The following is a 17,728-nucleotide window of genomic DNA, read 5'->3' as shown; positions in this document are numbered from 1 at the left end:
GTGATGCCCCTCATAACACCATGTGTGAGGGAATTACTACACCACGTGAGGTCCCTCCTAACACCAGCTGGGAGGGAGTTACTACACTACGAGTTTGCTGTTCAACACCTACAATAATCTGCATGTTCACTGTATGTTCCTTTACCTTTCTCTAATGAAGGCTTTTGTTAAACCACCAATGTATGTAATAAGTCATTTATGTCCAATGTATATTTTCAGCCTTCGGGCTGCAGAACTTTTTCAATAAACCGTCAATTATTATTATTATTATTAAGAGGGGGAGGGAGTTGAGTCCATTATTTGAATGGACATTAACTTGGCGACTGTATTTCTCTATTTCTCTTAAGTATTAATTGTGTGCATGTACCATCATAAAATTAAGATGTTATTTTTACTAGAACATAGGTATTGTGATGGAAAAAGTGGAGTTTGGGGGTCAGCTGGTGTCTATTTCATTTAATCCCATATGTTATGTTATTCACTTTACGCGTTTCTCACTTTCCGCGGTACCCTGTGGGTTACATTAACCGCGTAAAGTGAGGGTTGACTGTATTAACCATTTGGCCTTGGGGGCCCCACATCTGACATGCATGGGGGATGAAACAATCTTATCTTCTTACAGATACTGTACTGTTGTTTAAAAGTTACTATATGAAATTTTTTAATGGTTATTAACCTTATGTAGGTCGATGGTGGGGTTTAAAGTTTTCACACTGAGAGGATCCTTGGGTTTTGACATTAAGCCAGACTGGTGGGGGGAGACAACTCCCAAGGTCAGTGTGCCTCTATGTTTAAAAGTTTGATGTCTTTGGGGACCGTGTGTACTACAGGTAGACCTCTATTCATGATATTCCAATCTAAGATATTTTGTGTTAACGATGCTGATATGCTGTACTAAGACCACTTCCCTATTTGTTATGAAAACAAACTCGCATTAACGAAATTAGTTTTCCCTGCTTTAGTGATTGTGAAGTTCTTTCGCTCCGACTCTGAAGTGCTTTCGCTCTGATCCCCCAACCTGACAGTGAGTGTGGTGACCAGACATTGCATCAGAAGGTCAGTAATATGAGACCACTAATCCCTCCACAGCATATGAGAGAAGAGTTTATATACAACGGGTGGACCTGACATTGCATCAGGTCAGGAACATGAGACCCACTAATCCCCTACCATACCTCCAACACAGGTGATAAAAGACATAAAAGGTGATTACAATTACGTATTAAATTCAGAAAATTGGACAGTGTCCCCCTACTGTAGTCTCAAGATGACTGTAGAAATGCACAGTACTTTGTTTATTTATAATATATTGCAGGTGTACAGTGGTGTTTGCATAAATAAAAACAGCTCTTGTGTCTGTCTGTGTGAGATGCCTCGCTTAAGACTCAGGAAAACTGACACACACAGCCCGTATTATATAGATTTTTTTTTTAATACAGTACAGTAAACTCCCGATAACTCGGCATTTGATATCTCAGCATGGTTATGGTCTCAGAATGTATTAGTATAACTCAGGAAATGCCAAGATATATAAAATTATCTGGGAAAATTTTGGCATATCTGGCCACCTGCATCACCTACCATGCATCTGTGTCACCTACCATACCTCTGTGTCACCTACCATGCATGTGTCACCTACTATGCTTCATTCTTCACCTGCAGTCTGGTATGTGTTACCTTTTTACATTTAGTAATTACATGTATACATATATGGGTTGATAATTTTTGTTTGTTGTATTTTTGTAGGAGGAGGAAAGTGCCTCGATAAGTTGGAATTTGGGATAACTCGGCAAGACCAGAGCCCCATATGTGTCAAGTTATCGAGGGTTTACTGTATATTTATTTTACCAAACCTTTAGATAAATTATTCAGGATTATTTTAGTAGAAAAAATTTTTTTTTACTTAATTAAAACTGCTTTTATAGGATCTGGTATCAACATGTCTTATGTACTGTACAGGGAAGCCTCGGATAACAGCGGTTCGACCAACAACTTTTTGTATTTGAAACCCTAGATAATTTAGGACCCAATTCAGTTTACATCCTTATTTCACTCATATTTATGACCAAAATATAATGGAAATAAAATAAAATTACATTATCATATAAATAATAATTAAATCCCAGTATGTATTACGGTAGATAAAAATTAAATAAATAAAAAAATACTGTAAAAGAATGAAGAGCGCCTTGTGCAAACAAGCTGCCTTGCTAATGAGTGGTAAACAACAGTCGGAGCTTGGCAGGCCTTTTTGTTTTCACGCATCTGGAACAGGAACTGGAGAAAAACTTTCTCAGGTTTCTTACAGCATTTTTGCATCCCTATTCAACATGAGCAAGAGAACAAGTGATAGTAGTGTTGTCTCAAAAGCTAATAGAAAGTGTCAAAGCTTAGCCGAGAAACTAGATGTATTAAAACAATATGAAAAAGGTGAGAGGTCTGTGGATATTATATGGAGCAGGCAATGAAAATATTTACTGAAGTGAATCCATTAACAGAATAAAGCAATAAAACTTAAATAAATGCAAATGACCTCTACATATACTAGATGTATAATGATAAAAGATAGCAGCTGTGCAAGGTTCTTTCGAGAGCTTTATTATTTGAAGGCCTCAACCATCAACTTCAGCTACACCATCAAATTCGGCATCATAAGCAGCTTCAACATCAACTCCAGGTTCAGTAACAGTTTCAGCAACAGCTTTATGGAAAGCTACAGCTTCAGCCAGAGTTGAACCTGATGACTTCGTCATCTGAGTAAAAACTCGCACAATATTCATTGGCTGTCCTTATGTTTTAGACTTTACCGCCATTGGTGAATAGAATTTTAGTTTTACATTCGTAAATAATATTTAAAACATATATAAACAGCAAATAAGTGTTGCTTTCATATTCATATGTTAAGAAAAGACGATATGTTTTCACATGTACGCACTTACTGTTCATCGATGTTTGTCTTTGATACCCCCAAAATGTTCTACACTACTGAGGGTATACACAAAAACTTGTTATCTTGAAAATAGGTTCTTATTCTCGTACGGGAGGTATACAGAGGAACTAATAGACAACGGGCTTCTACACCATAAGGACTAGCGATCTCAACTCTCAGTATCACTCCGCGCTGGCATGTACAGATGCCAGCATTCACAAGCTGAATACATAATATGTAAATATGATAATTCACATACATAACATGGTGCATAATAAATGGAAATATTACATAGGATTAATACATGTTCTGTAATACTTGACTATACATAATTAATAGAGTAATATAAGAATACACAGCTTAAGGTACTACTTCGTGTCCATATTATACAGTTCATACGTTGGCGTTCCCAATAATCTCGCCTTATTTCTTTACCATTAGTGGTTAGCTACTCCTAGTGTTCTATTTATTAACATTAAATAGCATTACTTAAAACATACATACAGGTATTCAATTTTTTTTAAATTAAGTTCACTACAATTACAACCAGGGTATTATTTTCTTCAGCTTCTTATGTAGAACCATCATCACTCACGAAAACAATGGTGTCTTGTCTCCTCGTGTGTTTTAATATTCTGCGTATTATTAATGAATTGTATTGTTCATTTCACATATATAAACATTACTTCAATCAAATACATATTCAGTAATAAACAATAATGAATCTTTTGTACACATTCTTAAGATAAATGACGCGGTATCCTTAAATGAGAGCGTATATGTTGGCGTTCCTTATCCATCTCTTTTTTTTTCTTTGCCATTAGTGGTTAGCTACTTCGATTGTTCCAGTTATTAACATTAAATAACGCTACTAAAAACATATATATTAGTTTTTTACATTAAATTTACTACAGCTACAACCATGGTCTTATTTTCTCGTGTAGAACTATCGTCCCGGACTCCCGGCTGTAAACACAAACGAAAACAATGGGGTCCCATCTCCTCTCGTGTGACCATATTATTATTCATTTATATTGTATAAGGTGCATTCATTAAAATTATTTAAAGAATATAGTTTGCACTTTTCATTAATTGTACAGCTCCTCTCCGAATTACAACCGACTCGACTTACGATCACCCGGACATACGACCGCCTCAGTCGTACCAAAATTTTATCAATTTACGTATTTTCGAGTCCCAACGTCAGTGATTGCGCTGTGTACTGACAAAATTTTTGATTGTAATTCACTTTAAAATGGCTGGCAAGCTTAAAAGTGAGAGTTTTGTGGTGCTAAGAAGAAAAAGACACCCATTTTAGATTTTCTATGTACAGGGTATTATTTAAGCATTTTCGACTTTTGACCATTTCGACTTACGACCTGGATTTGGGTCCCTAACCCCGTCATAAGTCAGGGAGGAGCTGTATTATTTTTGGGGGGGAAAGAGGGTAAAAAGCCACACAAAAGATATTAAAAGGTCACACTTGGGAACACAACTCATTATTATTGCTTTATTTTAATGGTAATTATTGATTCGCGATACGATGATTCACTTTACACTGCAATATTGGAGGAAACATTAACGTCGTTATTCGAGGCTTTACTGTATTTTCATAAAGGAATTGAGTCCCCATCATTCTGTAGGCTCAGAATATGTTTATTTAACCAAACTTTCAGATAAATTATCCGGGGTTACTTTATTAAAAAAAAAAAGAAAGGTGTTCCTAACTTAATTAGAACTGACTTTATAGACTCCAGTATCAACATTTCTTAAATTTTTTCATAAAAGAAACTAATCCTCATTATCATATAATGTCAAAATATTTTGTTCAAGGAAATTTTATTGAAACACTCCTGTAGAAAATTTATTGAGGATCAATATGGTATCAAATTCATCTCTCTAACACAATTAAAACAGATGCTGTTCGCTAGGGCAAGGAGGTGGTGGTAAGGGAGGGACAGAGCGACCCCTGCTCCCCAAATTGACCACATTCTTGGGGAGGGGAAAGGGTCTCATCTGATCCTCTCCCTTCTTCTCACACAATTAGAGCAGATGTTGTGAATAAAAGTTTATACTTTTTTATTAGCCATAAACATATTTGCTATTTAGCTTTTGCCTTTATTATAGACATCTTCAGGTCATGAAACCCCCTAATCCCCAACCCTGACACTGGGTGACTTGATATTGAATGAAATTACTAATTCTCCACCCAACCTCCACTTGATATTGATCAAGTCAGGTCAGCAACATGAGACCCACTAATCCCCTACCATATCCCCATTGCAACTTTTTTTTCCCAGAAAAGAAGGCCAAGGCAACCAAGAACACCATTTCTCTGGAGGTGAAGCTTGACATTGTGAAGCAGCATGAGACTCCCCAGAGGCTGTGTGGAGTCAGAGTGTCGTCTCCATCTGCAAGAGTCCCCTTAACCTCAAAGGAGACATGTAATAACGACACGGGCTTGTTGTTAAGGATATGGGAAGTTTGTTTAAATGTGTAGTATTGCTTTTAGTATTCATTTTTTTTTTGTGATAGTACATATGGGTGTCCGACTGCCCAGGAACCTATCCCATTGAACCCCATGTTATAATGAACCTGGTTTCCGATATTTTGACCTACGATTGGGTTTTCGGGAACCTAACCCCCACCGCAAATAGAGGTTTACCTGTACTGTACAGGTTGTACCTCTCTAGTCCGGCAACCTCGGGACCTGACCGGTGCCGGACCATGGAAATTGCCGGACCATGGAAATTCACCCTTTTCCTGGATAGATAGTGACTTGTGCTTATGCCTGGAAGCACTAGCACCACTTTCTCTGCGTCATGGTCTCTTTGAAGACATATTGAAGGGTTAAATGTCGTATAGTAGCTTCTCAAATTTCGCGAGTTTTTAATTCTTAACGTATTTTATTGGAACACACAAAAAAATAAATAAATAAAAATTTTGACGGCGGAAACTTGAATTTCGACGGGTTTGAACGGCCCGCCAACGTGCAGACGACGTGCATAATCGTGTAAACAGCGTCATTTCTCTTATGTACAAAAGATTCATTATTGTTTATTACTGAATGTCTTTTTTATTGAATTAATGTTTATGTGTGCAAAATGAGCAATACAATTCATTAATAATACGTAGAATATTAAAACACATGAGGAAATGAGACAGCATTGTTTTCGTTGATTACAAAACCAGTGACTGACTGGTTCTACATATAAAACTGAAGAAAATAAGACCTTGGTTGTAGCTGTAGTAAAATTAATATGGTTGTTTTAAGTAATGTTATTTAATGTTAATAAATGGAACAATAGAAGTAGCTAACGATAATGGTAAAGAAAAAAGAGAGATCGCATATGTAAGTGCGCATGCGCACACGTGAAAACATATCGTCATTACTTTACATAAGAATATGAAAGCAACACTTATTTACTGTTCATATATATTTTAATTAATGTTTCTAAATTTGTTTTTATTGAATTAATGTACGTGTGTGCAAAATTAACAATACAATTTATTAATAATACGTGGAATATTAGAGGAGACGAGATGGCTGCCGGCATTGTTTATGTTAAAGCTTACGAAACCAGTGACTGATTGGTTCTACATATAAAACTGAAGAAAATAAGACCCTGAGTTTAGCTGTAGTAAAATTAATGTAAAAAATGAATATGGTTGCTTGAAGTACCTGTAATGTTATTTAATGTTAATAAATGGAACAATATAAGTAGCTAACCATTAATGGTAAAAAAAAAAGTGAGACTGCTCGTATGTAAGTGCGCACATGTGAAAATATATCGTCATTACTCTACATAAGAATATGAAAGCAACACTTATTTACTGCTCATATATATTGAAGGGTTAAATGTTGTACTCTGTATAGACAAGCAGAGAGAGAGAGAGAGAACAGCCGAACTGCCGGATGTAAACAAACCTTAATTTCCCGCGGCTTTTTTTTTTTTTAAGGGGATTAGCCCACCCGGGCATAGGTCACTGACCCACATTGGGGCCTGAGGGGCAAAAATTTAATACTCCTGTAATAATAATAATAATTCAGAGAAATAAAAAAAAGAAAAAAAAAGAAAAAAGCTGCCTATCTACCTATTGGACAAACTAAAATCGTTCCGGACCACGGGAGTTTCCGGACCACAGAATGCCGGACTAGAGAGGTACAACCTGTATATATATATATATATATATATATATATATATATATATATATATATATATATATATATATATATATATACTGATAACCACAAGGAAAGAAGAAAACACGGGGAAGGTAGAGGTCCTCAGGGAAAGTCACTGTTTCAGGACAGAGGATGAGAGTGAACCGCCTTTCAGGGCTAGATACAGGCCCCTTGTCACCTTGGTGGTTAACGGGAGATGCTAGAGCAGGGGTGTCAAACTCATTTGCCAAGGCGGGCCAGGTTTAATATGAGTACACAGTATGCGGGCCAAGTAACATAATTATGAGCACTTCACAATCACCTCTTAGGTGAGTAGTACGACAAAATAAGAAAGGTGGATTTAGTCTGCCCTTTTGAGAAACCCTTAAAAACAAACAAATCAAGTGTTTACTTACCTTGATCAATCTTCTTGTTTGCTACTGCTGCTTCCTGATAATTGGCACCTCTTGGTATGGACCAGTGCATCAAAGTTTGGCACTAACGACTGAGCTGTAGCAACCTTCAGTATTGAATTAAGGTGCGCATCAGTAAGTTGAGACCGAGGCCGAGACTTGTTCAAGTTCATCACAGAAAAGAGTTGTTCATAGACATATGTACTTCCGAACATTGACATAATCTTTGAGGTAAAACATTTAATCCTGGGATAATTTGGTCCAAAATATTGATAAAATGTGCCAACATCAACACTCGAAAACTTGTTCCTCAACACAGAATCACACTGGAGCTCAATTAATTCTAACTGAAGATGTTCTGGTACCTCATTAACACCAACAGAGAATAGGTCCCGAAAAATTAAAAAAATCCTTCTCAAGTCTTGTAAAGTCAGCAAATCTTTCTTGGAACTCATTCATTAATTTGGAAATCTTGATGCAGTACTTTTTTGTGCTGATATCAGCCTGAAACTCAGGTGTGCCTTACAGGGACTTCAAGGTCGGAAAGTGAGAAAGATCACTCTCCGATAGTTGCCGTTCAAAAAGCTGAAGTTTCATCTCAAAGGCACGAATGCAGTCATAAAACTCTGTCACCAATTTATTGCGTCCTTGCATCTTTGTATTCAAGTAATTTAAGTGTTCTGTAATATCCACCATGAAAGTTAGATCTTGAACCCATTCATTATCTTTCAGTTCATGCAAATCCCTTCCTTTCTGTTCCATAAACATCTGTATTTCACTGCGCAATTCATAAAATCGCTTCAGTACGACTCCCCGACTTAACCAGCAAACATCAGTGTGATATGGCAGTCCGTGTGTGTTCTCATTTTCCTCCAATAAGCAGTTGAACTGTCTGTGGTTCAGACCTCGCGCGTGTATGAAGTTCACTGTCTTTATAACAACATCCATGACATTATCCATCTTTAATGTTTTACTACACAACACTTCTTTATGCACAGTGGTCCCTCGGTTAACGAGATTTCGGTTAGCGATTTACCTTCCATAAGATTCTTAACTTCGGTTAACGAGTTTTTTACGAGCCGACTTCAACATGTTTTCGCTTGCATTTGGCGGTCCACCAGCTGTAGTATTAGTCCGCCAATACAGTAATCGGTTTTAGGGCTTAAATTCCTTACTATTTTAGTAAATATCAAGAAGTTTATACTACAGGTTGACAATCCCTTATCCGAAATCCTTGGGACCAGAGGCATTTCGGATTTCGGAATTTTTCGGTTTTCAGAATGGTTAGTTTTTTTTTTTGTATTAGCCCATCCGGGCACAAGTCAATGACCCACATTGTGGCCTGGGGGGCATAAATATAATAATAATTATAATAATAATAATAATAATACAGGTAAGAATTCATAGGTATGTTACTCACTTTTAACTTTTTCTCATTCTTGTATTTCTTTATTATTATTATTATTATTATTATTATTATTATTTTATTAATACAGTATTATTATCATTATTATTTTATTTTGGTGTATTTTTTAATTAAAATTTTCATTTACTATGAATAATTACAGGTATTATTATAATTATTATTACCATTACATTTTTGCCCCCCAGGCTCCGATGTGGGTCAGTGGTCTATGCCTGGGTGGGCTAATCCCTGTTTAAAAAAAAAAAAAAAATTGCTTCACAAAAAACTTTCAATTTTCAGAGCTTTTCAGTTTTCGGAATTTCGGATAAAGGGTTGTCAACCTGTATCAAGAAGTTTATACTATTCAATAATTTTAAAAGTTTAATATTAACTTTTTTAGTCATTTTAACAATTATTGAACATAATTGAAGGTAAAGAAACTAGTTTCTGGCGTGCCATCCAGCCTGTTAACACACCAGACAGGCGTTAGTCTCTCTCTGTTTTCAGTGGAGGTAACATCTTGCTTGAGACTCTCTTCAACTAAATGCTTTTTTTCTGTGTTTCCAAGCAAATTATTGGTCATTTTGAAATATATTTTACATATTGACAATATATAATGCAGAGCAGTGTTGATTTAAAGAAAATAATCTTGAAATACACCAAGAGAACTAAAATTTTATGGGTGAAATGGTGCCATGGGGTGACTTCTCTTCCACCCCAGTGCCTTCTCTTCTTCCTTCTCCTCCACCCCCATTCTAATTCCCATCATCATCATCATCCAGGAGCCTTCTACATACACACCTCAAAGTAAGTGTACTTTTCTACCTTTTTTGTTGAATTTAGACAATTTTCGGTGAGCTGGAACCAATTACCCAAAAACCCATTGAAACAATGGTTTTGGTTAACGAGCAACCTGCTGGAACGGATTATGCTCGTTAACCGAGGGACCACTGTATAACACAATGTACATTATAAATTTGATGGTTCGGGTTCACAGCTATTAGTTTTTCCTTTAATTTTGTGGCCACACCAGCTTTTCTACCCACCATTTGCGGTGCTCCATCTGTAGCCAGACTCACAGTTTGTGCCCAGTCAACACCTAATTTATCCAGTGCCCCTACCAAACCCACAAAGATGTCATCACCTCTTGTTGTTTCTTTCATTGGTACTAGTTTCACAACTTCTTCTGTTACCTGCATATTTTCATCCACACCACTTATAAAATCTACAAGTTGTGCTACATCACTTACATCGGTTCTTTCATCAATTACAACTGAAAATGTAGTAAAGGATTTACTTTGTTGACTGTTAATATTCTCTGATAATTCACCAATTCTTTCTGCAACTAGTCTTATTGTTCTTTCATTGGTGATGTTGATTGAGTATTTTGTTCTAGGAAACAGCAGACTATTTTATTCAGCTGAGGGATACACTCACTATTTAGTTTTAGCTCCTCAAGGTAAGGCTGGAGCAGCAAATGGGCCGCGGGCCGCATGCAAGAGTGTGTTGGGCCGCATGTTTGACACCCCTGCTCTAGGCAATATGTGTCAAGCATATTGGCGAATATATTTTTAAATTTTATCACCAAATCAAAAACATCAAATGAGGCAGCACCGAAGGCTTTCACCAAAGGTCATGAGGTGGCTCACGGGATAAAGATCATAAACGAAAAACAGCAGTAAAAATTTTTTTTGCTGCTTGGGATTTTATAATACAAAGCAGACTACCTGGTCATGTTATATTATAAACCTGCCAGAGAAAAAAAAACTTTATTATGAAAAAGTGCAAATGCATTAATACACACTTGGGTTTCAAAAAGTATCCAGAACATTGGTTAGTTACGTACCTCTTGTTTAGATTTGCTGTATTTCTCAGCCATGACATCCACAACAACACTGCTACCCATGAACAATGTGTTCCAGTTGTGCCACGATCCAGCAGTGGCTTTTTGTTCCTTAGCTTTCTTGTCTTTAAAGCTTGTACCTTCTGAAAAATTATGGAAGAAATTTATTATCTGTTAAGTAGTCTTTCTTTCTATATTTTGACATAAGCACAAATTGCTGACATACACAAGCCTGAGTGAGCTGAAATGAGAATAACAAGGTGAATGTGCAATGTGACATTCAAGGATAGGAAACCCTGTTCAAGTCTAAGGCTGAGTAATGAGAACATGGTGAAATCTTGCTAAATGTAGACTGAGATGGTTTTGGCCTGTGGAGGGAATGGAGGAAACCAACTGGGTCAAGAGACGCATGAGTGTGAACATGGAGGCGAAAAAACTATGGGTAGACCAAAAATAAGAAGAATGAGGATGTAAGAAATGGCCTTAGAGATAAAAATCTGATGATAAAAGCAGTAAGACACCACTCAATATGGATAACTACCATCAGGTAATCATGACTAACCCATATGAGCGTGGAAAAATGGCAGTAAAAACTTTGAAGATGATGATTCCAGCTACAGTATGTCCTCCGATCAACATCTTGGTAACATTCTTGTAAACTGCGACATTATGTGAAACACCATTAAGTGAATAAATTTTCCCCATAAGAAACTTAAAAATAAGTACATACTGCATTTTACGGCATATAAGACGCACTTATTTGTCTGAAAAAAAAAATAAATAAAAATCACCCTGTATCCTATATGTGAAGTTATAGTCTCCCATAAGTTAATGAATCCCCCAGTTGCTGTCTCCAGTAGGCTAAATTCTACCTAACCAAACTCCAGAATTAATAATATGTTATTACTTACCTAAACACATTATTATTTTTTAATTAAAAAATAATGAGTGTAAATCTAAAAGCTGGATTTATAACTACAGTACTATATTGATGATGATAACCCGACACAATTAACATCTGTATGGTAGACACCCAACTCTTTAGAGCTAAGCAGAAGCCATTTCTGAACTCTTACAAGCATCACTATATATTAATGCCATACCTGCAATATTTATTTTTAAATCTACAAATATCTGACATAAATGAAGATTTACAGATACAGTAGTACCCCGATTTGCGCGGTCAATTGAACCCACAGGGTACCGCGTTAAGTGAAATCCGCGTAAATGGAACAACAGAACATATGGGATTAATTCCAATAGAGACTGGCCCGACCCCCAAACTCCGCTTTTTCCGACACAATACCTATGTTGTAGTAAAAATAACAACTAAATTTTATGATGGTATGCTCACACAATTAATATTTAAGAGAAATACAGTCGCCAGGTTAATGTCCATTCAAATAATAGACTCTTATCCCCCCCCCCTCTTCCCAGCTCACTGGCCCCTACCTCTCTGAGAAATGATTGGGTGAAACACTAGATTTTAACGTTTAGTAATAAATAATACCTCAGACTAAAGTTAGGATAATATAATTGACATTTCTGGATTCCTTGCAGGCCAGGGAATATTTTGAATGTAAACTTCATATATTTTGCACAAAAGATGAAATACTTGCTTTGTGTAAACCAAATTATTACATTAGATCTAAAATTTGTATGTCTAATGCAAAATCCATGATGTTTTTATTCAAAATGATCAACATATTGTAAGAATTCCAGCAATGTAAATTATATTCTGGTCCAGTAATTTGTATGAATTTTATGAGCTAAAACAAATATCTTCAGTTAATAAAAAAAAAATATTCTTCACGACACTATCTGTCAATCAAAGTACCCCAACTTGCCTCCCCCCCTCTTCCAACCGTGCCAGATGATCGGTCGGTCCCAACCTTCCCTCCCTACCAGAGAAATGTTGGGTGAAAAAACTAATTATAACTTTTAGTAACAAATAATACCTCAGACTAAAGTTAGGATAATATAATTGACATTGCTGGATTCCTTGTAAGACCAGGAACATTTTGAATATAAATGTCATATATTTTGCACAAAAGATAACATATTTACTCAGAATAAACATTATATCTAAAATTTGTATGTCTAATGCAAAATCTATGATGATTATATTGAAAATGATCATCAAATTGTAAGAATTCCAGCAATGTAAATTATATTCTGGCCGGGTAATTTGTATGAATTTTATGAGCTAAAACAAATATCTTCAGTTAATAAAAAAAAAATATCCTTCACACCGTGCCAGATGGTCGGTCGGTCCCTCCCTCCCCCCCACCCCTCACCAACCCTCCCTACCAGATAAATGTGTGGGAAAACCAGAATATTTACCTTTTTAGTAATAAATAATACCTCAGACTAAAGTTAGGATAATATAATTGACATTGCTGGATTCCTTGTAAGACCAGGAATATTTTGAATATAAATGTCATATATTTTGCACAAAAGATAACATATTTACTCAGAGTAAACATTACATCTAAAATTTGTATGTCTAATGCAAAATCTATGATGTTTATATTCAAAATGATCATCAAATTGTAAGAATTCCAGCAATGTAAATTATATTCTGGCCGGGTAATTTGTATGAATTTTATAAGCTAAAAAAAAAAAAAAAATTATACTTCAAGCGTATATGGGTAGATGAATCGCGTAAAGTGAAAGTTCGGTTCTGGCGAGGCACCGCGTATATAAGAAATCGCGTAAAGCGGGGTACAACTGTACAGTAACTTTCTTTTCACATTTACATCCGTTAACAATGCTGGTGGCATTGTAGCCAAGTTAGACTCATCACTACAACCACCAGGTTACTGGGCCAAGCTGTGAGGTGTTATGGTTTTATCAACTCATATTTTCAGGTACAAATCGTAACTTTCTTCATTTATTTTTACTCAATTACATACACACACATAAAAGGAATATACAATTCTTTGCAAACAAGATAGCTGGCTCAGTGGGGGAGCGGGAGGAGAGAGCAGTGTGTGAAGGGGGAGTGTTGCCAGGGAGTAGGCAGAGGTAGTATCCCTGGTGGTCTGCACTACTATGGAGAAGCAGAGAGTGTATGCAATTGGCGACTGTGTTAATCTTTAATTTGGTTTTTAATTATTGGTTTAGCAATACAGTATTTTTTGTTGTAACTTATTTATTGGTATTATTTTTATTTCTTCCTCACATTTACTGGAACTGTATATATTATTTTAAGAAAACTATGGCTGCAGGAGGAAAATACACAAAAGTTTTTTCCTAAATACTCCCTGCTGAAATGGGGGTTCAGGTGCGTCATATGCCATAAAATATGGTAGGTTATATTCCCAACCTCCCTTCATTCCTATAACATGCATCCCAATTAAGACAATGTAAACAGATTGTAAATACATGTATATTATGCACTATAAATACACATAGATATAAATAACAATAATGTTTAATTAGCATTTAGTATGATATATTGTACTCACTGATGGCCAAAGGAGGGAGGGTGACGGGAATTACTGACTACATTGCGAGCATCTTTTCCATTTTCTCCATCATTCCACTATGAGTGCGACTTGTCTTAGTAGCACTAAAAAAAGAATCACTTCCAATACTGGTCATAATTTTGCCAGCACTGCTATGAATAGTAAACAACGTGATAGCGGGTAAACCTAATGCTACCCCTATATCGACAGCAAGTTCATTGGCTTCAAAGTGATATAAAACATCCATCTTTACTACACGACAGATGCTTCTACATTGCTTCTTGCAACCAGCACTACTAACAATATAACTTGTTGATAATTTAGAAGCCATTTCAATGGGTAAAGTAGAGCAAAACAACGTAAACAAGGTGAACACGCGACACTCAGAACACACAACAGCATCCACACTTGGCAAAGACGTGAGTGAGATTGATACTCCGTGATGACGTTATATACAGGGCTAGGGAAAGTGTTGAGCAGAGCAGCAGCATCTAACCAGGAATGTAATGATTTTACACACACTGTGTGGGGGCTTGGTATAGAAATAGTATTGACGTAATAACGAAACCACGTTAACTGGGACACTGTTAAGCGAGGACTTACTGTACTGTACTCGGGATGCACCAAAACCCCATATATCAAGTTCCAGCCAGAGTCAGTTACTTTAGGCCACTGTCAGTTTTTATCCGAATTTCAACTAACCAAATCTTCAACTTATCCAAACTTTTGTCCCTTTTGGTGGTGCTGCAATCGCACAAGCATGCAGGGCTTTTTGGTTGTTGAAAGGTGTCGGGCTCTAATGTCATGTTATTATAAAACAATAAAAGTGATACACAGCATGCCATAGAATACAATAGCACATACAGTACAATACAGTAATATTTTATGTAAAAAAAAATTAGCTCCTTCCACACTCAAACCATCATCAGGGAGATGCAACACAGTTCAGTTGGGCAGTCAACCAGTGAGTGTGCAGTGACGCCACACCAAGGAGAGGGGGTGTGGACCAAGTGGCGACTTGCGAGTCGGAGGCGCAGTTACAGCCCACAGCATCCACAAATCCATGCATATGTTCACTTCCCACACACAGACTACATACCCATACTCTTCATTTGTCTTTTTTTATAGTTTTATATTAAAAGTAGAACCTCGATAAATCGGACTAATTAGGGCAGACCCCAGTCCCCCCAAAATATGAAAGTCCAAAAAAAACAAATGTATGGGCGGGCGGGGGGTTTGGAGATAATACTGCTCATCTGAACTGTTTATAAAAATCAGTTGTTGTTGTGTTATTACTCCACTTCATCAACTAAGGTTTAAGTGTATAACAAGGGTATTAAAAGAACATTACATTAACAATAAAAAAATATGAAACAGAACTCTCTGGGTTGAAAATCAGACTTAAGTCTGGTTGTCAACAACTGTTGTCACCGAGATGATTGTTATTTACTGTAAAGTGTTATATGTAAGTAACCACAGAATTTGTCTTATGAATACAGAGAAAACTGTATACTGTACAGTACTATAAAGATAAAAATAAAAACAAATAAGTGTAGGAGCATATTGTATGTGGAAGACAAATGTTTGTCTGGGAGCAGATGCTGGTAGAGGGGGGTGGGTTGCTCCCTCCCCCTCTCTCCCAAGATTCCTAAAACACTTCTTTATGCAATTCCACCACAATTCTCATATAATTTAGGTTCATTTGGTGGCAGGTTGATAAAATATTAACCTTAAAGAGTCAGCTTTCCTGAAAAAAAGAATCCCACACTAAATACCATGAGTCATTTGTTTACAATGGGCAAACAGCTGATAGGCTTAGCTCCTTCACCATTCATGCTTACCACAATGTCTGTCTTCAACACATAGTAAATTAGAACAGTACAGTAATGTATTTATCACCACTTAATAAGTAATACTCTAGTGTATTTATCACCACTTAATAAGTAATACTCTAGTGTATTTATCACAACTTAATAAATACTATTGTAGTGTATTTATCACCACTTAATAAGTAATATTGTAGTGTATTTATCACAACTTAATAAATACTATTGTAATGTACAGCTACTCCTCGACTTATGACATACTTGACCTAAGACCACCCGCACATAAGACCCACCTCAGTCGGTACAACCACCCGCACATACGACCCGCCTCAGTCGGTACAACCACCCGCACATACGACCGCCGCAGTCGGTACCAAAATTTTTTCAAATGACGCGCATATTTTCTAGACTGAAATGTTTCCTTCCCGCACAAGAGCGTCGCATGGGCTGGGTCGCGTTGCCTCGTGGCTACAGCACCCACGACGAAGAGCGCTTAGTTGGTGTTTAGCTGTCGTTGTTGTCGATAGTGATTGCGCTTTGTACTGACAATATTTTCGTATCTAATTCACTTTAGAATGACTGGCAAGCGTACAAGTGAGAGTGCTGGTGGTGTTCAGAAGAAAAGGAGACAGTCAATTACTTTTGAGACGAAAATTAAGATAATAATGCAGTAAGAAAATGGAAAAACGATAGCAACCATTTCACACGACCTAGGCTTCTCGCACTCGACCATATTGACAATTTTCAAGGACAAGGAACGTATTCGTGAGGTAGTGAAAGGGTCAGCACCTATAAAGGTAACAATAACAATGAAAAAAAGACAAGGTCCTATTCATGAGATGGAATAATTACTTGTGATGTGGATGGAAGATCAGATACAAAAGCATGTACCCTTAAGCCTTCTAACCCTACAGGCTAAGGCATGAAGCCTTTTCGAAAGCCTGAAGGAGCAGGCAGGAGATAAGTGCGGCCAAACCTTCACAGCAAGTCATGGGTGGTTCCAAAGGTTTAAAAACCGCTACAGTTTGCATAGTGTAAAGGTGAGTGGAGAGGCAGCAAGTGCTGATGTGAGTGCTGCCGAAGCTGTCAAGGAGGAGCTAGATCGTGTCATCGTGGAGGGAAATTATTTGCCTGAGCAAATATTTAATGTGGATGAAACTGGCTTATTATGGAAGCGCATGCCAGAACGGACATACATCCACAAAGAGGCGAAAACAATGTCGGGATTCAAGGACCGAATCACACTTCTGTTGGGGGGAATGTAGCTGGTTTCAAGATATAGCCCTTCATGATATATCATTCAGAGAACCCAAGGGCTTTTAAACATGTCAGCAAGCACATACTGCCAGTGTTATATCTCAGTAATAAGAAAGCATGGATGACCCTAACAGTTTGAGGATTGGTTCCTGACTTGTTTCATTCCAAGAGCCAAGGAGTATTGTCTGCAACAAGGGATTGCATTCAAGATTTTGTTAATTTTGGATAATGTTCCGGGACACCCACCACACCTGGACGACATGCACCCTGATGTTAAGGTAGTCTACCTTCTACCTAATACTACCTCTATCATCCAACCCATGGATCAAGGTGCTAATGCTGCTTTTAAAGCAAATTATTTACGTACAACCTTCGCTCAGGCTATTGCTGCTACTGAAGGTGAGAAAACGCTCAGAGAG

The 17,728-nt window shown here is 37.0% G+C and overlaps 1 protein-coding gene across 1 annotated transcript in view; it reads right to left on the bottom strand.

The window, feature by feature from the left end:
• Nucleotides 1-17,728, bottom strand: part of LOC121862410 (probable RNA-binding protein 19) — a 92,526-nt gene that overhangs the window by 34,152 nt on the left and 40,646 nt on the right. Inside the window, exon 8 of the mRNA XM_042360677.1 lies at nt 10,760-10,899. Coding sequence (XP_042216611.1) covers nt 10,760-10,899 — 140 coding nt within the window. The remainder of the gene's footprint in view (nt 1-10,759; nt 10,900-17,728) is intronic.

The sequence above is a fragment of the Homarus americanus genome, unplaced genomic scaffold (genome assembly GCF_018991925.1).
Source record: "Homarus americanus isolate GMGI-L3 unplaced genomic scaffold, GMGI_Hamer_2.0 scaffold31037, whole genome shotgun sequence".
Taxonomy (NCBI): Eukaryota; Metazoa; Arthropoda; class Malacostraca; order Decapoda; family Nephropidae; genus Homarus; species Homarus americanus.
Note: the sequence above shows the minus strand (reverse complement) of the source record. Positions and strands in the feature narration are given on the sequence as shown.